We start from the raw sequence: 24,010 nt of genomic DNA on the forward strand, positions 1-24,010 counted from the left end.
GGGATTTATTGCTCGGTCTCGGGAAGGTATTTTCCTGAGAACGGAGAACCGTCACCGACTCGGGATCGGTTTACTTTTCACCGTGGCGAACGAGATATACACCGGTAAGTAGGTGTACTCGTATACGGAGCGTGCGCATCGCGTTATCGGTGAAAACAGCGGGAGAAGAGCCCAAGCTCGGCTCGAGAGCACAGGGTGTCGTCATACTTGCAGAGCACACACGGGATTCCACCGATAAGGCGGTCAGGTGAGACACGGTCGTAACATCGGTAACAACGGTAACAACGTCTGAACGAGAATTGTAGCGAGATCCTCCGTCGCTCGCATAATTTCGTACGTTCATCCGTTTTTTCCGTGTTTTCGCCAGTTCGCATTTTCCTCCTTTCCAAAGAATCGACGAGACAGGCGAGTGTGTGTGCGCGTGGAGCGTCCGCCGATGCGTATCGCTTCGAAGGGGAGATGCTCGATATCCGAACCCTAACCGACTACGCCAATGTCCGCGTTCCTCGCTCTAGTCCCAACCTTTAACCGAGATTAACCGTGATATCGCGTTATCACCGAATATACATACATAGGGTTGAAGTTTTTCTGGTCGTACACCGACTTCTCCTCGGCAGCTGGCCAGTTTCGTTGCGATCGTTTGCGTTCTCGCGATCGCGAGGGATCCCCGTACCCGTCGCGTCTTTGCGTCTTTCGTCGACTCCGATCGAGTTGTTGTCCCGTGTCGTCGACCGATCGGAAACCGACGGCCAACACTCTAATCTTTTTCGACGCATTCCCTTGACGGTGTTGTCGCGCAAACCTTGTCAACATTTTCATTAAATATCCCTTTTTATTTAAAAATAATCGATTCGACGATACAGCTCACTCGACAAATTCGCAGAAAAAGTTTTCGCGTCGCATCGCGTCGAACAACTCCGTTATTTCCCGCCGATTTTAGTTCACACTCGAACGACAACGATTTCCGAAAGAGCCTCGTTGATCTAAACGCGGTAAAACAGCCTCGATGCGTTCTAAACGCGCATGCCAGTTCCTCGCTGTATTCGAAGACCGCGACGCACAACGTGGTTCCGCAAAGACAGTAAATGTAATTATTTTTCAAGCATACCAGCTTACCGAACTAATTGCGCTTAAAGTTTACATTGAATATGTAGTTTGTTATCGTATATTTACAAAGGATACCGAGCGCGTATTATTTTCATCGCGTTAGTCGATCGTACCGACGCGCGACGCGGCGCGGCGCGGCGTGGTGCAGCATTCCCCGACGCGCGACGAGTCGACGAATCGACGAATCGACGAATCGACGATTCGTCGGGGCGCGAGCGTAGGCGGCAGCAAGATCCAACATTTCTAAACAAGTTCTATCTAGCTACCAGCTCAACGAGCACGCGTTCGAGATTATTCCACGCGAAGGATACAGTCTACGCACACATACACGCACACACGATCACTCTCACTCTCACAAATCGCATACGCATACGCATATGGACACAGAAAAATAAACACACGCGCACACGACCGTCGCGCGACAATGTTATTTACAACGAGTCTTTTCAATTTTTACAAGCTCGCTAGCCGTCAGTCCTCAGCCGTCAACCTCCGTCTCGATCAGCTCCAAGTTTCCCGAGCTATCTCGACCGTTCGAAACACAACTCGGTCCGCGGTCCGCGGTCCGTGTACCCCTATTCCTCGAGAATCTTGCTCGCGGCTACGCGCTGAAACGATCTGTTCTCGAAATCGATCGCGGTTTCCTACGTTTGCGGACGCGCATCGGAGAAATAAAACGGACAATGCTCGTTCGGATCAGGACGATACGTTCCTACGCGGATAAAACGAGAGATAGGTAAGCAACGATAACGCTATTTACAGTAGTCGAACGAAGAACGATCGGAGACGTACTCGCGGAATACGTCTTTCTTTGGTTGCAGTTTTGTTCGCCTTCGATGCCTTCGAACCGATCCGAGTACGGGATCGGGATCGTGAACGGGAACGGGAACGGGAACGGGAACGAAAAAACGAGATTAGAAACGAAATAAATCAGGTTCGTGTTTCGGAATTCGCGCAGCAGAGTCCTCGCGAAAAGCAACCCTTAGGAGGATATAGAAACTACCGTCGGTCTGTCCAGGTGACCGTTGTCCATGATCATTTTGGCGGCTGCTGCGGTGGGCGAGGAATTTTCGAGAGTAACGATATGAGGAGTAGCGAGTTGGTGATGATCCGGCGATCGGTTCGCGCAAGGCGACGGACACTCGACTTTCGGCGAATGCGTCTCGAGAAGTTGCGCATGTTGATGCTGTTGTTGTTGGTGTTGCTGCTGGTGTTGCTGGTGTTGCTGTTGCGGCTGCTGCTGAGACGCTATTATGTCGTAGTACATTCCAGGAGTAGCCGGCTGGTACGTCACGATGCGACCGGATGGTTGGGGGCTACCGTAAAGCGAGCCGCTGTAACAAACTTGAGGTACTCCGGCATGGCCCATCCGCAAGTCACCGTACGTATCTGTCAACGATAAACGTAGAATCATTGAATCGTGAAATCGTTAAGTCGTTAAATCGTTGAACAGTTCAATCGTTGAATAGTTAAATCGTTAAATCGTTAAATCGTTAAATCGTTAAATCGTGAATTCATCGGTATTGGCTCTGCCTATCGAAACGCGCCCTCGCGATCAATACGTACCCGGTTCCATTTTTAAACTATTGTTGTTGTTGTTGGTATTGTTGTTGTTGTTGTTATTGCTATTGTTGTTGTTTGTGCAGGGAGGGGCGGAAACTGAAAGGGGTGTATCCGTGGACTTCATGCCGCCCTTTGGCTTTCTCTTTCGCGTCTGAATGGTATCCTTCTTCATGTTAGGAGGTCTAGTTATGCCATGCAACTTGTAATATAGACCGCAAGCGTTACAAACCGGTTCACCCATGGTATTGCGTCGCCAAAGTGACGTTACCGTTGATTGGCAGTTGCTGCAGACAGTGCCAACGCGTCTCGAAGCGGACTGTGAAAACACCAAATTCTCTTAAAACGTGTCTTCTGCGGCTTCCACGTCATTCAGATTAACAGCATGACAGTGGCAAAGACAAAAGCAAGCAGAGATAAAGAGGAAGATACAAAAAGAAAGACGTACACATACGCACGAACGCAAACACAGAGACAGAGAAAGAGAGAGACAGACAGACAGAGAGAGAGAGAGAGAGAGAGAGAGAGAAGAAGAAGAAGAAGAAGAAGAAGAAGAAGAAGAAGAAGAAGAAGAAGAAGAAGAAGAAGAAGAAGAAGAAGAAGAAGCGCGCAAGAAGAAGAGAAAGGTCAAATTGGGAACAAGAACATCGAGCAACGTAAGAACGGGCAGGAGAAAACTTATTCGCTAAGCAAAGAATCAACTTGAAAGATTTCGTTGCACGAAATAGCGTATACACAGTAGATTCCGCACGAAATCACGGTAGCCTGTAACACACCGTTTTCATCGATAAATCACGACATTTTCGCAACGCGACCATTTTTAGCAAATTACATTTGTTTCCAGGCTAGGCATGATTTCAAAAAGGAAATCCTGATCGTACCATGGGTATAGTGGCACCTTGGAGCTACGACAAACGTTCTAGAAGAAGTTGCCGTCACGAACTAGTCGACGATGAGAAACGCGCGTCGTTGGTCTTCTCGGAGTTTTCGGGAAATGTGTTGCGGAAAACGACGAAAGATGGATAAAAGAAGGAACCACGGTGATCGAATTACAGGTAAACGAGTATCGACAACGAATCGACAATGATGGCACGCCAGGACTCGAGGACTGCTTCGAAAGAATCAGAAAAGGAAACAATAGGAGAGAGAGAGAGAGAGAGAGAGAGAGAGAGAGAGAGAGAGGGAGAGACGAAGAGAGAAAGAGAGAGAGAGAGAGAGAGAGAGAGAGAAGAGAGAAAGAGAGAGAGAGTGGTAATGAAAGAGACAAAGATAAAGAAAAAGAAGACGAGGAAGAAAGGGAGGAAGAGAGAAAGAGATAAAGTGATCGCGTGCGTAAGCAAGAGATACAGAGAGAAGAGAAAGAGAAAGAGAAAGAATGATAATGAGCAGAGTTGGGGGGAAACACCTACCAAACGGCGGCTCGATTTCTCCTCGAAGGCGCGACGGGCGCCACTATACCCACAGAAGCCTTTGTAGAAATCGCCCTGGTCCGCCACTGAAACAGAGACAGGATGCCAAACGTTAGGGGTGTTCTCTTTGCTTTGGCACTCGTATGTACGTGCGCGCGCGATTCCCGTTGATTGGCTTGCCTTTCGATCGAATGCGCGCGCGCGCGCGATTCGGCTCTGGGCCAATCGAAACGGACGTTTCAACGAGGTTTTCGCGGTCGACGCGAAACCAAGACAAGCCCGTGACGCGAGCCGACGCGAGTGCAAGGCAGGCGCGCAGAGCTAAACGTCGAAATGGCTAATCGGTGACTATCGACCAATTGCAATTTGGGCGACGGGCAACGGGCAAAGGGCGTAGGGCGAATTTCCACACAGGCTCCTGTATCGCGTAGCGTATCTCGAGACCGTTCGGTTCGATGTTTCTCCTTGGGAAAGCCCGAAAAATCCCGTAAAGCCTAAAAGCCGTTCCGGGAAAGAGAAGGACTTTGGAAAGCAGCGTAGACTCGCCGCAAAACGAAGAAGGACGCGCGGTCGATCGCTCGCGCGACCATTCCGCTTCCTTCCTTTCTTACCAATCGACGCGGCTGCTTGACCAAGGGCCGATTCATGCCGTTCATCTTGTTGTAGAGACCGCATGCGTTGCAGAGGTAATGGCCGGTACCGTCCCGTCGCCACAGTGGAGTAGAAACTGCGCCGCAATTCACGCACTCGCGGCCATCCGTAAAGTATTCCGTCCCGATGTTGTGCACTGTGCACGGTTTCGTATACTTTCAAACATGCCTGCCTTTGCAGTCTTTCGGCAGGGACAAATTCAACACGGTTACAGTAGGGCGAGAGGGCTGCGAGGGGGTCTGCGAGAGGGTCTGCGAGGGGGGCTCCGAGGGAGGCTGCGAGGGAGGCTGCGAGGAGGGTTGCGACGGTGAACGGGAATATACGAGGTACGGTAGACACGGTAGGTACGGTAGGTACAGGACCAACGGGGAGACGCGGTGGACACACGTCGATCTGGTAAAAATACTGTATTTGGCAAACCGAAACGAACTCGTTCGTTCGACGAATAGCTCCGTCGAGGCTGAGGCTACGAGGCAAAAGCCGACAAACCTCCAGCAGAACTGTTATCGCGTCGCGGAGGTATTCCCCGCAGGCTATGAGACAGAGTAGCTTGGAAAGCCTGTCGATAGTTTCGTTTTCGGTAGTTTTCCGATAATCGTTCGTTGCTCTCAAACTACTCGTTTTCCGACAAACGTTTACGCGCATACTCTCGACGAGTTTTTTCCGTACGCTCCTAGCTCGCGAGCATCAAGGACGCAGGAAACGCGGCTAACGCGACAAACTCGACAAACGCGACAGAGGATGTAGAGGGACACGACGTTATCAGAATTTCCGGAGTTCGACGATAATAATAGCCAACTACTCGTGATCCTCGCGCACGCAAAACCGGACTGGCAATGGAAATGGAAATGGAAATGGAAATGGAAACGAAAATGAAAATCGAGACGGAAATGGGTAACCGTTACCGTTTTCTCGACGTACACGGCGCAGCGTACGCGACGTACCTTCCGCGATTTCCGACAGTTGCCTCGGTGAACCCGATGATCGGGGTCGACGCCGATGAGAAATACGCGTGCTTTCGTCTCGCGTTACTCGGTCGCGGGCAAGCGGGCAGGCAAGCAGGCAAGCAGGCAGGCAGGCAGGCAAGCAGGCAAGCGGACACGACGCGAGTCGAAACAGAACGAGAAAGAGAGGAAAAGAAGAAAGAGGAGAAGAAAGAAAAGACGAAGAGGTCGGCGTACGGCGGTCGCGCATCCGGCAGAAACAAGGCTGGGAGGCAATCGGATATCGCGTATAAGCAAGCAACGGAGTCGCTGACGGCAGCCACGGTTTAGCGAACGTTGTGTCCATTGGACGGATTCGAAACCAAAGAAACGAGTACGAGTAGTTTGTCGTTTCGAGAAGCAACGGGCCAGAGAAACGAGACGCGAACGGCCGCAAAGACGTCGCGCGAACCGCCGCGATGCGCATCCAAACATCGTACACCATACATGTACACACCGGATACGGGACGCATCGGCGAAAACGATGGGATTCCTCGTAACCGAATATTCAGCCGACGACGTCCGAGACCTCCGAGATCTCCGAGACCTCCGAGGAATATGACGAAGCAACGAGGAATGAGAATAGGAGAGTCGAATTACCTCGTCGGAGGCAAGAGGAACGAAGAAAGCTGTACAAAGACGAGGGTCGAAGTTGGAAGTCGCGCGTCGCGACGGTACGCGACGGTAAAAGATGCGGGGAGGGACTCGATGTATACGAGACCGAGTTACGAAGAATGTCGGCACGCAGGCAGACACAGGGAAACGGTGGGACAGAGGTAGAGCTGAAGACGGGGGACGGGGACGGGGACGGGGACGGAGACGGAGATGGAGATGGAGTCGGAGCCAAAGCAGTGGGAAAGAGGAGAGCGGTAGAAAGCGAAGAGAGGACGAAGGAAGATAGGGGAGGATAGGGGAGGATGCGGACTTACGATAAGAAAACTCGCGGCACGAAACGGGATCAAACAAAGGTCAGGGGATAAAAGAGAATCGTGCGAAAGTAGAACGACGATACGCGGCTCTGGCAGGGGGTCAAAAGCGCCGAAAATCAAGTTTGAAAACACTGTCGAATTCGAAAAACAAACTATGGTACACGATTTACCAAGAAATAAAACGATATGCGCGAATTCGATGTCGGTCGGATATTTTGGTTCGAATCTGAATTAAAATGGAAAAGAAGAATGGAAATGGTGAAAATGGAGAAACTGCTTGCCTATATGTATATCGAAGTCAGAGACACGCGCAACAGCCGCTCGAAACGACGACGATCCGCGTCAAGAGCCGCGTACCCGACACACTCTGTTACCCTCTCGTCTCTTGGCTCTTGGCCCTCGACCGTCGAAGAAAGCAGTGGGATATGGAATACTTCAGAGACCCGATGCATTCACAAAAGATTCACCGCCGACGAGTGTTTCGGACAGAAGGAGATGTCTACCGATGCGATGGCACACGGCTCTGGTCTGGGGTTGCGGGCCATCGAGTCTCTGGGACTTTGGGTTCTCGTCTCTCGTCTCTCGTCTCTCGTCTCTCGTCTCTCGTCTCCCGTCTCTCGTCTCGACGCCAGTAACGAAAAACGCTCGTCGTTCGCTTTCCATCTTTGGAGCAGAAGCACGCCGATTTATCCTTCCATTGATGAGATAGGCGACAATTATCTGAATTTCGCGCTTCCGAAACAGCCAGATACGCCGAGATAGCCTATTATCGTTTCTCGTATATCGCGCGTAGACAAAACTAGATTAGAAACGTGCATTGTCTGGGTCAGGGTTTGCGAATATCGATGCCTCTACTCGTTCGACGATGCCGTACGATCGAAGAACGATGCATGCGCCGATAGTTCGCAGGCTCGCAGATAGCGTTGTCTGTGAACGTATCGGCGCAGACGTCGGTTAAAGCTTCTGTCGTCCATCTCTCGTTCTCGGTCCTGGCATACCGGCCGATTCGACGAGTTTCACGAGCAACTCGGCAAGAGGAAATCGATCGAATGAATCCTTTACTCGTTATTTATGACCCGTGCAACACGATCCGACGGTCTTCGTTCGCGATCGCGTTTCTTCGAATCGTTTAGGATTTATCGCGTTACGAAGGACCGAGGGTCCGCGTCCGTAAGCCGAGACGAATCGTTCCCCGAGCGCGCGCGGTTGGAAGCGACGCGGCGCCGCGCCGCACCGCACCGCACCGCACCGCTCTCTGTTTCGTTTCGTTTCGTTTAGAACGGATCGAAAGAGACGCGAGAGACGAGATAGGACCAGACGAGACAAGACGAGACGGGGCAGAATAGAATGGAATGGAACGGAACGGAACGGAACGAAACAGGAGGGAAAGAGAACAGACGCAAGAGGGTGTGACGCCACGGGGGCCTGGCCTGTAGATCGGTCGATGTCGGGGTATCGGGAGAAAAAATAAAATAAAATCGTGTCGATACTTACTGCCGCCGAGACTCGCCGAAGCCGAGAGCTGGTGCTGAGTCGGAGTCGAGGGCGAATTCACGGATTGTCGCCTGGAGGGTGTCGCGTACTGCGTCGTCAGAGAGTCGTTCGAAGAAGCATAGTTCCAAGTCGAGGAAGCGTCCACGGCGGTGACGACGCCCCCGCTGGTTTGCTGCGTCGGGTAAGACGGGCTGTACCCTCGCAGACTCGGTCTACCGCAAAACGGTTGAGAGAACCCAGGTAGGCTCTGATGAGTCGTTACTCCGCCGGAAGACTTTCCGCTGCCGGTGTAATCCTCGGAGAGTCCGGATATGCCCGCGGACAGCGCTATCGTTTCAAACGTCCTCGATATCGTGTCTATCCCATCGTTCCCCGTCACGCATCGCGTGATTACACTCCGGGACAAAAAGATAGCACATCTTACAACACCATCTTTTTTCAACATTTCGCGTTGACAAAATTCTACGAATGCGAACGTAAATATCGTACGACGGTATGCAAACGGGACAAAATAATAGCACAAGCACATAATCTATGCCCCTCGGTCGTACGTATCGTACATACGTATGTGTCAAGTTACCGAGCCGCTGAGCCGCTAAACCGCTAACCTACCAAGCTACCGAACAACGACCACAGAACTCGAAATATAGTTGATCGAACGCGTATTTACATTTTTCTGTTCTACGGTTGTTCCGAAAGACGATAAATTGGTAAAATGGCTCGTGGAAGAAAACTCGCCAAGTGCTCGTGAAATATATATCTACCGTATCGAAATAAAAAGACAAAGACGGTATATGATAAAAGACAAAGAAACAGTATTAAAGAACTATACGATAAATGTGCACCCAACAAAATCACTGCTGCCATTAAACGTAAAGGAGACGCGCCAAGATCCAATACACGAAATATCATTTCCAAATACGCGAGTGTTTCGAGTTTCTACGTATGTAGGTGTCGTATGGATACGCGTGTGCTATCGTTTCGTCCCGCTAGATTTTAGCAAAAATATTATATCGTATAGCGTTTGTTAAATAAAACTAAACAGATTGACAAAGACCAATTCGATTTGGCTTAAACGGGTTTGTAAACGTGTCCTGAAATAGTATAACGCGCTATCGTATAAGTATCGTATGGAAAGAAATTTCGGTTGGAACGTGGAAATAAATGAAAATTGTGTAGATCCGAATGTGTGCTATCTTTTTGTCCCGGAGTGTGTTCGACCCGAATAATCTGCTTTACCTTGCGCGTTCCAAAGCTGTGAAGGCGAACCGGTTAATTCCGTGGAGCTGCTCGTCATGTACGGAAGCGCGTAAGGGCCTCCGGTCCCTGCACCGCCGCCAGCCATCATCGTTCCAACGCCGGTCATCGTACGATACAACGGACTGAAACAATACGTACGCGCGACGCGTTGGTTACTACACGCGTTATCGGGCCTGTCGATACAATATGTCGACGGGTCGACGCGAATAACCGCGAAACGGATTCGCTCCGATCTCGTCTGGTCCTGTTGCGACGTTTCTCCGAGAGAAACACGCCTCCTCCCTCGGGTTATGCCCCAAGGGAGTTTGAACGAACGAACGAACGCGTGTTGTGCGTGCACGCTCGTAGAAAACCAGACTCGGCGGCGACCGGTTGCTCGGCCAATGTTCCGCCGCGACGCGGCAGGCCGGAAACAGGAACCGTTCTCCGCGCGATTCGTCGGTCCGTGAATGCGGGCGCGTGCCAAAACAAGAGGTTTTTCGATGTTCCCTTCCGACTGGTAACTACCGAGAACACAACTACTCCATTACCATTAGCATTACCGCCTCGATTACCACTACCGTTACCATTAGCAGCGACGGCCGCTATACCTGAGATCGGTGGCGCGAGCCGTTCCAAGTTCGAACCCTCGAGCAAGATTACAAAGAAGAGAACGACACGGCTGGACGTGGTCTCGCGAGAAACGGATTGCGCGCGCACAGACTACGACGGTGGTCGTTTCCATTCGCCGAAGCAACGTAAACGCGGCACACGATCGTTGCGCAAGCCTGCGGAGGCGCGCATCGCGGATACGGGGATACGGGGATACGGGGATACGGGGATACGGGGATACGCGAATACGTTAATACGCGAATACGCGGTTTCGAATGTAACCTCCTTCGTTCCAGGCCGACCTATCGACGTCCAGTCTCGGCCGTGAACGACTAGATCGCAATCCCCGTCGCGTCGCGTCGCGTCGCGAGCATCGACCATGCTTTTATCGCGACGATCGCGGAATAAAATCGCGAGCACGCCGCGAACCAAAACGATGGACGCGCGCGTGTCCTTGACGCTTCCCGCGACTCGGCGAACACGTACGAATCGATCGGTACGTGCTCTCCAAACGCTTTCAGAAATTTCCCGGAACGACTTTGAAACGATGCAGCTCGAGAAACGACGTTGGCCGTAACCGAAACATCGATAACAAAGTCGACCTTCGCGGTTCGCGCTCGACGTTTTCCTATCGATGGCGAAATATTCGAGGATCTCGAGAAGCGGGAATCCGTTCGGAACCGACACGCCTATCCCCGGATTGCGATAAATCACGATCGATCGAAACGCTAATGAATGCTCGTGTCCACGCGTCCGCTACGTTTCCCGTTTCCCGTTTCCCGTTTCCCGTTTCCCGTTTCTCGTTCCCTGTGCCCAATTCTTCGCTCACGCACCACGATCCAAGACCCGTAGCTTGAACGATCTACACCAGGTGCAACCACCTCCCTCGTAAGCCATTAACTTCACCGCGGAAGAAACGTTACCCGGAAAAGGTAGCACGCGCTAAACACCCTGCTACGTCTACTTAATTATTGCACGCGTCGTCGACCGGCCTGGAACGACGAGACGAGGTTTCGCCGAATAATTTCGTAAACTTTCAAATGCATAAATCGTAGACGGTGACGCGATTCATCGTCCGACGCATCGTCCGACGCATCGTCGATCGGTACATAAACGGATCGACATTGTACGTACACACGCATGCATGGGCGTACGTAGGTACGTTCGCCTTGGAGAAACCAAACGCCCAAAGGGTTTCGTCTTTCTTCCAAGAACCTTTTCGAGATATTCTCGATCGTCCTGCCTAGCCAACGTTCGCTCGTAATCTCGACCGTTCGAACTGCTATTCTTCGTTGGCGCATAGCTCTTTCGATTCGACGTAACGCGAGCTAGAAATTCTTAGGGTGTCGTCGTTGATTCGGGGAAAAAATAGAAAAAGGAAGGAAAAATTATTGAGATGCGAAAAGTAACGGTAGACGTAACAGCGTTAGCGACACGATAGATGCAACGAAAGAAGAAGAAAAAGAACAAGGAAAAGGAGAAGAAAGAAGAAGAAAAAGATGTCTAAAAGGGATCGGTACGTTTGGCAAAGTATGCAGATTTCGCGAAATACAATCCGAAACGTCGCGTCGGTGTTGACGAGGTTATAGCCCCCGCTACCGGACCGCCGCGCCGTGCGCCATCCGAATCTCCCGATCCGATAAGCCGCTGCTTCTCACGATAGGTGCGCGACTCCGACAACTCCAACTCGAGATCCGTCAACCGTGAACCGTTGCGATCGAATGCGCGTGAACCGCGGATCGCCGCGGTTTCGACCATCGAAACCTAGGCAGGCGGCTCCATCGGTTCTCGTTCGTTCTATGCGAGACGAGGCTGAAAAAGATTGCGCTGTCGTTTCCGACCAGCGCAGCGGTTCGCAAAGCGCGCGCGCGTTGCTTTGCCTTCGGCCCATACCTCCGCGACTTACGCACCGCGAACCTTATCGGTTTTCCGTTTACTTTGCTTTCTTTCCTATCACGGTCGTTCTCGAAACCTCGCGTGGTTTTCTCTTTTTTCTCTGGGACAAATCGAGTCGCGAGCAAAAAGGAGCGTCGAAGCAACGAAAAGATCGCGTCTCGTGCGCGTGCATGCGCATAAATCGAGTAACATGGTTGGTCGAAGCACCAGGGCTCGCGGAACGGCTCGTTTTCGGAGTCGAGTTACCGTACGCGCTAATCGGGGAACAAGTCGAGAATAAGAAATTGTCGAGAGACTGGACAATTTTGGATAAACTGTCCCGGAGCAACGGAACATGTCCCAGGCCGAAGAACACGTTGCTCGAAAACGATATCAAGAAATAACACTCACTACATGCTGTCGCTTGTGACAATCTGAACGGAACAACCATGAATTCGTCGTCCACGCCGCGTACGATCTTCCGTTTCCTTCGGGCGCGTCGCACCGCAACTATGTACACCGTGCGTATCCTGTATCGCGCGTTAACGCGCAGAGTGATTCTTCGGGGTTAAGCGAATGCGAACGAGCCAAAGCGTTGGGCAACGAGAAAATGGAAAACTCTCGAGCGTGCAAGGTATCTTGAAAGCCGATGGAATTGCCAAAGGGAGGAGACGATCTCGAGGCGCGCGCATCCGGCGCAACTGTCACCGAACAGACGCGAACCGACTATGAGCGGAATATAATCCGGCAGTGTGCACGAAACGTCCGAGCGAACCAGCGATCGTAGGACCTCGAACGTGCTCAGGATTTCCCCTACCGCGGATCTCTCCCTTCCTTCGTTTCTTTTCTTTGCGCGTTCCCGTCCCCTCTCGTCCGCCGCATCTTTTCCACCTCCCACCTTCGATCGTCATCCGTCCACGCGTGCGAATATCTCTATGGAACTGCAATATACATTTTTCTCGCGTATGCGCTTACCAGTACATTCGTTCTGCGAATGCGAAACGGAAATAACGATTCGACTCTTTCTCGATTATTCCTTTTTCTCTTTTTCTTTATCGTTCCACTGTTCGTACGGCTACCATTTGTTCGTCTGCCCGTTCACCTACCATCGCGGCACCGGCACCGCTCTATTCTTGCTGCTGTTCTCGCGTTCGATCGTCTTCTCTGGTCGTTTAGGACTAGGACGAACAAGCGATACGGGGATCGCGTTATCAACGACTCGTGGCGAGTGGCCTGCCTGCCTGCCTGCTTGCTTGTCTGTCGGTAGATCGCGTCGCGGCCCAAATTCTGCTCAGTTTTTTCATTTTCCTCTCTTTTTCGCTCTTTTCTTTTCTTTTTGAAAACGGCAACAACATGGAATAATCGTCGATGCCAACGGTGGAGAGCGAATCGACATCCGTTGCAGGCTCTCGGTTAGGCAGGTTAGCTCGCTACGTGACGTCACGCGATACCGAGAGCTTTCTTGGAACGCGATGGGTATATACGACCATTCCGGACTGTAAACTGTAAACCCTCGGATGATTCATGACAAAGTTCGCGTTAAAGAGCAGCGATTACGGTTTACCCTCCCCATTTTTCGTTCTCTTTCTCTTTCCCTTTCTCTTTCCCCTTCGCTATCGACCGTTTTCGTTCTAGACAAACATTATTGTGAAACGACCGACGAGTACGCTACATCGTTGACGATGCCCGCACCCACGGAAAAAACCGACACGGTGAGTAGAAATCGAAAAAGTACGATCGATGCGGCTCGACGAATTTAAAAGAGGACGTACCAGAGACAACGAAAAAAAAAAAAAATAGTCGAAGGATGTTCGGCAAAGAGGATGTTCCGAACGAGTACGAAAATAACTGAAAAGGCACGATATCGCGCAAAGAGGTTACGCGACGGTCGTCGATCGACGACGATGTTTTGCGTCACAGAAGCGTTCGTATCCAATCGCTCTTCGTCGAGATAAATACGGTGCGAAAAAAAAGAGCCGAAAACTGGATCGTCCTCTGCACCCGAACATCGGATATCGAAATTCGGAGGTCATGGCCCGTGCACCCGCGCCCGCGCCCGCGCCTCTTACGTCCACGAGACACGTATATCGCTTCGTTTTCTCACAGTTGGTAGGATAACGCGAACAAAAAATCATCTCTATCGGTCAATACACTCTTATCGCGCTCTTGGCGCGGTCGCGTACAAACGAATAGTTTCGAACGCGAATCGGTCGACCAATTTTTTCGTATTTCGTGGCTTGCGATCGATCGACGGGTACCGAAAAACAGTGGACGGTTCGAGAGAGAAAGAGCGAGAGCAAGGCTAAGACAGGGCACAGAGAAGGGGCGAGACTCGTGTCTAGAATCGGTAAGGAGGAAAGGTGTTCGTTTTCACGAAACTGTTGGCATAGGTCCAAAGAGGCGTCGCACTGTTTTCTATCGATGGTTTGGTTTTATTTTCGGTTTTGTATCGCCTACGCACACAAGCTTTGCAACACGAACCGAAGAGGCGCGGAGCATCCCCCGAGCTAACGCGTAAATATTTTCGTGTATCGTAAATCGTAAATGGTAAATCGTACAACCGTTTAACCGTTTAGCCGTTAGAATCGGATCGTTGTGACGCGCGAGGCCGCGATGTACGACTACATCTTGCACGAGTCGTCGATCGAGAATCTCGACGATCCAAGAAACATTCGGAAGAAGACGCCATCGATAACGCGTTAACCGACTAACCTGGAAAGCGGTCCGCTGGGCGAATGCGGCGTCGAAGGTCCTTGATCGTGTTCTTGATGGTGATGGGGCGTACCGGCCGTTTGATGGGCGTAGATCGTCTCCATGTAAAGTTGATCGGAGACCCGATCGGCTTCCTGAACCAAACCGTGATTAGCTTGAACGGAAGACGGCGGCTGCATAACTGTCAAGTGAGGGTACGATTGTCTGACTTGCTCGTTCGGACTGTATCCACCATCCGCGTGTCCTTGATGATGCGGCGACGAGAGTCCTTGATCGTCGTGCGGACTCCGACTGGAACTTGGCGAGCTACCGGTACGCAAAGTGGGCGATCCGCTACCTCCTCCTCTTCCTTCTCCTCCTCCTGCGCCTCCGCCTCCTCCACCTCCTCCGCCTCCGTTGCCGACGGCGACGCCGACGCCGACGCCGATGCCAACATCACCGCCGTTACTACCACTGCCTCCGTTTCCACTGCCGCCGCCGCCGCCGCTGCCTCCTCCTGCTCCTCCTCCTGTTGCCGTTCCACTACCACTTCCTCCTCCTCCTCCTCCTCCACCTCCTCCTCCCCGTATCTGATGCTGAAGGTATCCATCATCGGTTAAAACTTCTTCCAAGTGATGATGATGATGGTGTTGCGTTTGTGGTTGCTGATGATGGTGTTGATGTTGTTGTTGTTGTTGTTGTTGTTGTTGTTGCTGCTGCTGCTGCTGCTGTTGGTGATGATGGTGGTGATGATTATGATGATCCGACGCTCCAATTTCATTGCTCGCGTTGGCACCGCTCGACGTGTTCAGAGGGAACATCACTCCCAAAGTAAAATCACCCCGATCGCCTCGCATGGCTGCTGCGATTCCACCAACCCTTTCCACCTCCTCGTGATCTATATCGTGACGGTGCTGTTGTTGTTGTTGTTGTTGCTGCTGCTGCTGCTGCGGTTGTGTCTTCGCTTGAGGGGGTTGCGATTGCGATTGCGATTGCGACGGTGACTGCGACTCTTGCTCGTCCGAGCGACGATGACTCGACGAAGAAAGCCCGGTATGTTGGGACGTGTCCGTCTGCGAATGATGATGGTGCTGATGGTGGTGGCGGTGATGGTGGTGGTGGTGATGGTGGGGGTGGTGGTGGTCGGTCGCGGTTGGCGAGAGCGTTTCGGTACCGTAACGATTCATCGTCGAGCGAGGCGCGTGACTGTCGTGCCGATTTCCCTGCGGCAGCGCAGAGCCTTCGCCGCTTTGCCGGTTATCCCCTCCCTCTCGAGCCTTTGCTTCTCTCGCCCCTGGCTCGGCGAATTGCAGCCGTGGCTGCTGCTCTTCGTGGTAGTAGCGGCAGCGGCGGTGGTGGTGGAGGAACTCTTGACGACGATGGTAGTGGTGGTGGTGGTGTCGCTGCTGTTGCTATCGAAGCCGCTCCTGTTGATCGTGATCGTGGTCGTCGACGAGATCGTGGTAAAGTCGAAAAATATGTTGCTCTTTTCGTAACTGCACAACCCTCGACGACTCGTAGCCCTTGTCGCGATTGAAAGCCTGCACCAGATAACCCCTTCGCGACCGATCCCATAATTTCGTGAAAGTTAAAACGCTATCGTTGCTCGCGCATAGACTATTGATCGGGTGTAAGCCGTTTCTTGGGTTGATTCGGTTTATTCGGTTTATTCGGTTTATCGAATTTGTTGGGTCTATTGGATTTTCTGGCGCGCGAATCTATTCGACTACCTACCTAGTCGATGTTACGAGAGGTCAAGAGCAAACATTCGGAGTCTTGGCTGGATTGTAAAACGATATCGAACGATTGTATTCTCGTTATTCTCACCTTTCCAGAGGGTCGGGCGAACCGAACAGCTCGTAGTTGGTCGAAAGTAGATCGTCAGGAATGCTCGTATCGCGGTCGCGATCGACGAACGCGGTGGAAGCGGCAGAAGAGGCAATAGCTACCGCTTCTGCGTCTCTCGCCTCTACGATCGCGCCATTTTCAATATCCTGCTGTCCCGCCTACAGCACGCCCACATTGTCCCCGCCTTCTTCGGTTTCATGCTTTTCGTACGCTAGCTGCCGTCGCGGTGGTTGCTGTTCGAACTCGAAGAGCCGTTCTCGTCGTCGAGCGACCGACAACCTTGCCTTCGGAATCCGTCGCGCTCCGGGATAAATATGTATCACCGAGACCGTTCGTTCCTTCGCCCTTGTTCCCTTCGACCGCTCCGATAGTCTCGATCGTCTCGATCCTCTCGATCCTCTCGATCGCGTCCGCATCGGTATCCGCCCCGCTCTCCCGTTGGTCGACTCGTTCGCTCCGTACACGTATTCCCATGAAATTGCTAGACAGCGAATCGTTGGGTCTCTTCGTTTACGCATGATCGAGCAAACGATAACGAACGACGAGGCGCTTCGCACGTTCGGCTAAACGTACCCGGGCCGAGGGTGGCATGCATTCTTTCTCCACCGGAGACTGGACAAGAAGAACGGTTTTTGAAGCTTTCGCGCAAACCGACTATGCATCTGCTTTGAACATAGGGAAATACGCGCAGCCAAGTATCTACGCGTAGTCGGGTCACGAAAATATTTGTTATTCGTTGCAACAGGCATCGTGCAGTTATTGTTTGCGTCGATATTTTCGTGAAGATCTAGCGTGGACGATGCGAAGAAGCACTGTTGCCAGCCGGTACGTTACGAAAATAACTTGTCGCCGTTATCTGTTGCTCGTTGCCAGTCGCACGCGTTCGCGGATTTTGCTCGTTGGCGATCGCGTGTTCGCGCGTTCGTTCGTTGGTGTCTCGTCTCGTCTCGTCTCGTTTCGTCTCGTCTCGTCTCGTCTTCGTGTTTGCCGCCTGGATCTCGATTCGATCGAACAAGTCGTGTTACGCCCGAACGGCAATCCCCGAGACAAAGATCAAGGATGGAGGAAAGATGGAAAGAGAAAGGAAGAACCGTTTTGCGAACCATGCTCCTGTTGAATGATAAAAAATATTATTTTTAATCGTCGAGGGTCAACCGATGACAGCAACACCGACCATAGGTCATCCGACTAACCTATAGCATACAGATTTCGATTACGCCCATTCTCCGCGATTCGTTTTTTTGTTCGAGTTATTTGCCGGCTATTCTCGACTCGGATCGGTCGAGTGTACGCGCGATGGGATCCTCACGGATTCGCATCGATCGTCCATCGCGATGGTATCGTATCGCTAAATCGGCCAAGCATAGGTAAAACTATTCGAGATCGAACGCGTACAACGGAACAGAAGATCGTACGTCGAGAAGAGACCAAAACGCCGAGAGGCGACAGAGACAGAGAGACGTTCGATTTAGTTCGAGTCGATTCTCGCTCGCGAAACTGCTCGCGTTAGCTGCGTAAAACGTTAAGTTGTCGGCAAACTCGCACGGAGAAAACTCTCGAACGAGTCGCACAATATCTTCCCCCGAAGACCCTGTGTATTGTATCGACCGTTTAACATTCAGCCGACCTTATTGACGTTACCTAATCGAATTGGAGAGGTCGGGCTCGTCGGATTATCTGACGGTCCCCGTTCCTGGGCGAAATCTATGAAAACACATATTTCTTTTGTTTTTTTTTGTTTCTTTTCGGGAAAGGTCCGAGTAAGAATCCTGTCCAGTTTCGAGCGGCTGGCGGCGAATAAACGAGTTTCAGCATTTCTGCTACTCGAACCTTGTGGAAATTGCCTAAGGACGATCACGGGAAAACCGGGTGTACTCGAACCGACGATCGCCGTCGGTTTATCGAAGAGAGAACTCGAACATTTTGTTTCAGCGATGAGACGCGAAGGCGCTCGGCACGAAGACGCGGTGCCGCGACCCCAATTAATCATTCGGACCAAGAATATACGTATACGTTGGTACTGGCAACGTAGCTCGGTTGGCAGCGACAGGCAACGGTCGCGCGAACAATCTCCTGTTCTTTGTCGCATCGCGAAACTGTAGTGGTTCGAAGCCGCTTTATTAAAGTTTCCACGGGCCGCCGAATCTCTAGCTGTTTTGCTACAGGAACGCTCCCTCCACGAACGAACGAACGAACGAATTTGCTCGGCTCGGGCAACTATTCAAAATTTGAACGCGCCGCGCGTCTTCTGCGGTATCGCCGAGCAAACGAAACAGGGTTTATATCGTCGTACATAGGAACAGTAGCGGCAGATTCCGACTCGCTGACCGAGCGGAAGACGTTTAGTACATCGGGGGCAAAGGTGGCTCTCTTATCTTCTTGGTCCCATAAAAACACTCTCTGTTATCCGCAACGCGAGCGACCAGACGACGCGTATCGATGCGGTTCACCACGAGATTTTCAAAGATTGAATAGCTTCTTTATCTCGACCTCTTTGATCCCCTCTCTCCCTCGCCCTCGCCCTCTCCCTCTCCCTTCCCCTTTCCCTTTCCCTTTCCCTTTCCTTTTCCCTTTCCTTCGTGCCTCGTCCTTCTAGGCTGCAAGTTACGCTCGGTTCGGTCTCGCGTTGTCCTTGCATTGCTTTGCCTTCTCGTAGCTTCTCATTGCCCTTTTCTCAGTTTTCTCTCGCCATTCGTTTGCCTGTCGTTTCGATTACTCTTTCGATCGTACGACGCGCTACACGATGCGGTGCCTCGCGGTTGGATGGAACAGACTACTGTGTATCGATTCGACGATGCGTCGACGGTAATTGACACGCGACTACGAAAATACAACTCTTCCTTTCGGACGAAATCGCAATCGAACTATTACGCGATTCGAATCTGTATCCTACGTATCCGCGAGGCGAGGCGAGGCGACGAGACTCGACGGTTATCGCGAATCACGGCCAGTCGACCGATGACCGCTTAAATTTGCGCGCACCATTATTCAAGCGTCTCGCGTCTTCGGTTCGCTACTCGACGATTGCGCTTGCACTCGTACCAAACGATCCGAAATGATACGGTCCAAGTTTGGGTTTTTCTTACGACAACCAAGATATTGCTCGAGATCGCCGTGGACCCCTAAATCATTCTTCGTCGTCGACTTAATGGCTTGTAAAAAGAGCTCGTCTCCCGTTGCTTCGTTCCCCGGCATCGAACCGTCGCGCCGCCGCGCCGCGCCGCGCCGATCGTTTCACGTCCAACAACCTACGGATTAACTTGTCCCATGGAGTGCGTTCGATGAAACGATCTTCCGTCGAGGCACGACGACGCGCACCCATCGTTGGTTCTTCTATTGGTCGATCGAACCAAATCTTACTCGAATCTCTTCGCGAATACGAACATCGAAATCGAAATCGGACTCGAAGTCGGAGTCGGAGTCGGGGTCGGAGTCGGTCGGAATCGGAATCGAAAGAACAAGATGATCGAGAACATGCGCGAAACGAGAATGGCGAGGGTTGCGAGGCAACCGGTAAAGACATAGAGGAGAGAAGAGGAAGGGTCGGTAACCCCCGCTTATCGCTACCACTCTCTTCTCCTGTATGTTGGACACTGCTACGAACGAATCTGAAAACCGTGAATTCGTAGATGCCTCGCGGTCCACCGAATCCCCTGCTCTCGACGATCGCTTAAATCTCGAAACGTCAAAACGAATCGCGGTGACGGGTTTCAAATTCCGTACGAGGATGAATTTCCATAAAACAAGAAAACAAGAAAAGAGGGAAAGAAGGCAAATCCTAAAGCGATCTGCGCGCACAGGGAGAGAAGAACAGAGGAGTAGGGGACGAGGGAGTATGAGACGGATGAAGGGAAAGAAAAAAAGACGACACGCGGTGGATCATTAGCGACAAAGCCCGAGATGGAAACAGTGCCGACCGTTCGAGCAGAGTGCGCATAGGGGGAGGGTAGGTGTTTCGATCGAAGGCCGAAAGATTAGGAGGAGGACAGGCTACGAGGATCTGACGCGAGAACGTGTCGCGAGAATTCTTTCAAAATACTTGAAAAATGTTTCTCTCGAAGTTTCTCTGGTTCGAACCGAGCGTCTGCTTTTCCAGGGGACTTGGTCTCGTTTTGGGGCAATCGCGGGTCTACGACTCGCACGAACCAGTCAAATCTATTCCTCTATTCTGGCAACCACGAGAATGTGTATCGGGTTTCTGTCTTGTTTTTTACCGACGGTCGAGTATCGTTCATCCTCGGTCCCGTATTCGTTTGGCCTCATTAACTCCTCCACCGGCCTGGACCTCGGAGTTTCGAAAAAAGAAAATGGCCCATGAATCACGGGTACTGTCAATTATCGAGGAGACCCTTTGCCGAACCACGTCGACGCGCAACCACCCCGCGCGCCTAGTCACCTGTTACCTTTTCTTTTTAGCGCAAGAAGAATCACGCATTATCGAGAAAGGTGTTTGCATTCGAACAAACCAAACTCCACCGAGCAGGATCTGTTTGTAGAAGAACGAATAGCGCGCAAATCTCATTTCGCCAACGTTAACATTATTGTGCCGGGCCGGGCCGTGTTAGCGTGCGGTGTGCGGTGTGCGGTGTGCGGTGGATGGAACAGTAAACAGGTTCGTTTTCCAAGACCCTCGCGAAGAATGCCTGCCATTATGAGCTGCGAAACAACGAAACGCAGACTGCGTGGTGTAACGCGAGAAGAAAACTAATCGTGCTACGTGACACATTTTTTTCTCTGTTTTTCGTTCGGTTCGTCCCTCGTTTATCCTCTCACCCTTGAACAGCACACGCTCGTCGCTCGTCGCTCGCCGCTCGTCCCAAGACCTCTACTTCTCGAATTCCAAGTACGGTTAAGCGCCACCCCAGTGCGACGCGACGCAACGCGACGCGACGGCGAGAATCGCCGTTCAAAACCATTAGTTTTTACGAGAGTCCGTCGCTCGTGATCTACGCCGTGCATACGGCAGGGTTACGATCCACGATCGTGAAAGAAATAGAGACACATTGGAAAACTGAATGTCGCACGGTTTTGCTCTGATAGTCGTAGGGTAGGTTCCGATCAAAGATCCCTATCGCGACCTTTCTTACCGTTAACCGCACGAATAACACGTTTGAACGAGTATCTATTTTGTCGTAAATCGTAACCCGATCCTGGGATCCGAAACCAGGAACAGGACTTGAAATTTCGCGCAATCAAACTATTATGTCTATAGTCTACGTATATTACAGAAATGTCAACGCGTTTTCTACCTATTGGTGTATACACGTGTACTATACGGATCATTAGGTTGAATCGACTAAATGAATGGTCTGCGGTAATCCAGCCGTAACATGGCTGGCTAGTTGGTCTAAGAGCAGGTTTGCTAGCTGGAAACAAGATAGAAAGAGAGAGGTGGAGAGAGAGAGAGGGGGGGGGGAGGGAGAGAGAGAGAGAGAGAGAGAGAGAGAGAGAGAGAGAGAGAGAGAGAGAGAGAGAGAGAGAGAGAGAGAGAGAGAGAGAGAGAGAGAGAGAGAGAGAGAAGGCGCAAAGCAGTGGAAAGTGGGGAACGGCAATAAATCAGTCGCCGAGAGGTCAGAGGTCGTCAGCGGTGCCCCACTATATACACATCGAGGGCGTAATGGGGTATTAAGCTTGGAGGTCTTTCGAGTTAATTTTCTGGTCTCTAGAGTCGCAGCTGCGAACGAGAGTCGATTATTACTTTTGACCGATACATTGGTTTTTCTCCCCTTTTTCTTCGGAGCTTCTAGTTCGTATTTTTCGTCGTCATGCCGCGACTACGACCAAAAAATCGTACGGTTCATCGTTCCAGCCAGTCAGCCAGCCCGGTCGGTCGGTCGGTCGGTCGGTCGGTCGATCAACCATATTGCGAAATCGTATTATCGGAAGGATCGAGTCTCGACCGCGATATCTCGTGGTAAACGTCTGATACGCTGGACGGTTGGTTCGGCAGCTCATCGAACATCGTTTCCCTCGCAATATTTACCGAGAACAAGTTTCTTATTACGCTCGATTTTCTCGCGACGATCAACGACGAACGACAACGACTTGCGACAAACTCGTCGCCCATGGACACGGACACGGACACGGACACGGACACGAACACCCGCCAAACCAAACAGACGAACGGTTTTCGCGCGACTCGGATCGGATCCGCTCTTTACGATTCGGAAAGTCAAGAAATAAGAGCAACCACGAAAATCCGTTCCGCAGACCTCTGGTGTTACCCCGTTTGTTTTTCTACAAACGAGGCTCTGTGTTTACAACGCGGTCGAAAGATTAACGCGCATGGTTCGACCCGGAGACGAGGATTCCCTCGCATCCTTCCACGTACTCGTATTTCGTTCGAACCAGCCCTCCGACCGCTGATTTGCGTACCAAAACTTTACGAATTCAACGAATAAATTCGTATTATATCGTAAAGCGGCAAAGAAAATCCGAGCTTGCGACGATATCTTGCACGAGCTCGGAAGCAACGCCTTGCGTCAGGGAAAAGGAAAGAACAAGCACGGAGGGGTGAGATTAGGGGGAATAGAGAGAAAATGGAAATTGTTTGCGGTGCAGGCAAGCGAGCGGGCAGGCAAGCAAGCAAGCGGTCGAGACGGGCGGGCAGGGCAAGCAGGCAGGCAGGCAGGGCAAGCAGGCAGGCAGGCAGGCAGGCAGGCAGGCAAGCAAGCAAGCAAGCAAGCAAGCAAGCAAGCAAGCAAGCGAACAGGCATGCTATGGCAAGCGGGTGGGCAGGTTTACGGTACTACTCGCTGGCCTGCCGGCGAACAGCAGTTCTGACGTCACATCCTGCGCGGGCGGACATCCGGTTTCGTTGCCGGACTCCTGTCCCGAAGCGATAACAAAATCTACGTTTGTTAACAGAGAAGAAAGAAACCGCGCGAAAAGGAGAGAATCGCTGCAGTTACTCTACCCTGTTTCGAAAAATGCTGAAACCATTCGTCGATCGAACGCGATTCGTCGCGATGCTCCTTTCGCGAAAAATGAAAAAGAGAGACGCGCCAAGACCGAAAACGCGAAGCGAACAGAGGCGAGGCGAAAGCGAGACGACGCGACGCGGAACGCGAAACGCAAATCGACCGTTGGGAATTCCATCAGGATTAACCTTCTGACCGCGCGCTACGGTGCGCCTTTGCTTTTCCCACCCGCGCCCCTGGGCCATCGTGCGACGTACGTGTACCCTCGTAGAACGAAATCGTCGTTACCGCTTGGTTTTCTTCTCGGCAAGGCTGTGCAACAAACAAGACAAACTCGGAAATACGCGTGTCGCACACCTAACCCAGGCTCGGCAACGACAGACCCACGATGGGACATGGGACGGCCATTTACAAATATTTGCCTCGTTATTAGTTTATGGGGATGTTTGGTTGCCCTGCATCGACCGTTTACGATCCATGGTACCTAGTTATCCCGAAGACCGCAAAAAGTTTGCTTCAACGGATTCCATCGGACCGGATTACGCAACGCGTTTTGCGCGGCCCGGGTGGTGGTATAGCAACCGGAGCCGGAGCCGGAGCCGGGGCCGATCCGATCGACGATTTATATCGGTCGACGATGCAATTTACATCCGAGAAAACCAACGAATCGATGAAAATCAACCAGCTAGGAT

The 24,010-nt window shown here is 51.7% G+C and overlaps 1 protein-coding gene across 1 annotated transcript; it reads right to left on the bottom strand.

Annotated features, from left to right (window-relative positions):
- Positions 1 to 793: 793 nt before the first annotated feature.
- Positions 794 to 16,814, bottom strand: LOC143363098 (uncharacterized). The gene is made up of 9 exons (XM_076803718.1): positions 16,683 to 16,814; positions 16,378 to 16,556; positions 16,056 to 16,191; positions 14,572 to 15,962; positions 9,373 to 9,515; positions 8,134 to 8,460; positions 4,688 to 4,863; positions 2,674 to 2,986; positions 794 to 2,496 (listed from the first exon to the last, which is right to left on the bottom strand). The coding sequence occupies exons 1-9, from the start codon at positions 16,812 to 16,814 to the stop codon at positions 2,090 to 2,092; spliced, it is 3,204 nt and encodes a 1,067-aa protein (XP_076659833.1). The 3' UTR covers positions 794 to 2,089.
- Positions 16,815 to 24,010: the final 7,196 nt, after the last annotated feature.

The sequence above is a fragment of the Halictus rubicundus genome, chromosome 2 (assembly GCF_050948215.1).
Source record: "Halictus rubicundus isolate RS-2024b chromosome 2, iyHalRubi1_principal, whole genome shotgun sequence".
Classification (NCBI taxonomy): Eukaryota; Metazoa; Arthropoda; class Insecta; order Hymenoptera; family Halictidae; genus Halictus; species Halictus rubicundus.

Coding starts and splice junctions, on each gene's coding strand:
- LOC143363098 (XM_076803718.1), bottom strand. CDS start 16,814: ATGCGGACGCGATCGAGAGGATCGAGAGGATCGAGACGATCGAGACTA. Junction 8,461..9,372: donor ACAGCTTTGGAACGCGCAAG/GTAAAGCAGATT, acceptor TTGAAACGATAG/CGCTGTCCGCGGGCATATCC. Junction 2,987..4,687: donor TCAAGCAGCCGCGTCGATTG/GTAAGAAAGGAA, acceptor GTGTTTTCACAG/TCCGCTTCGAGACGCGTTGG.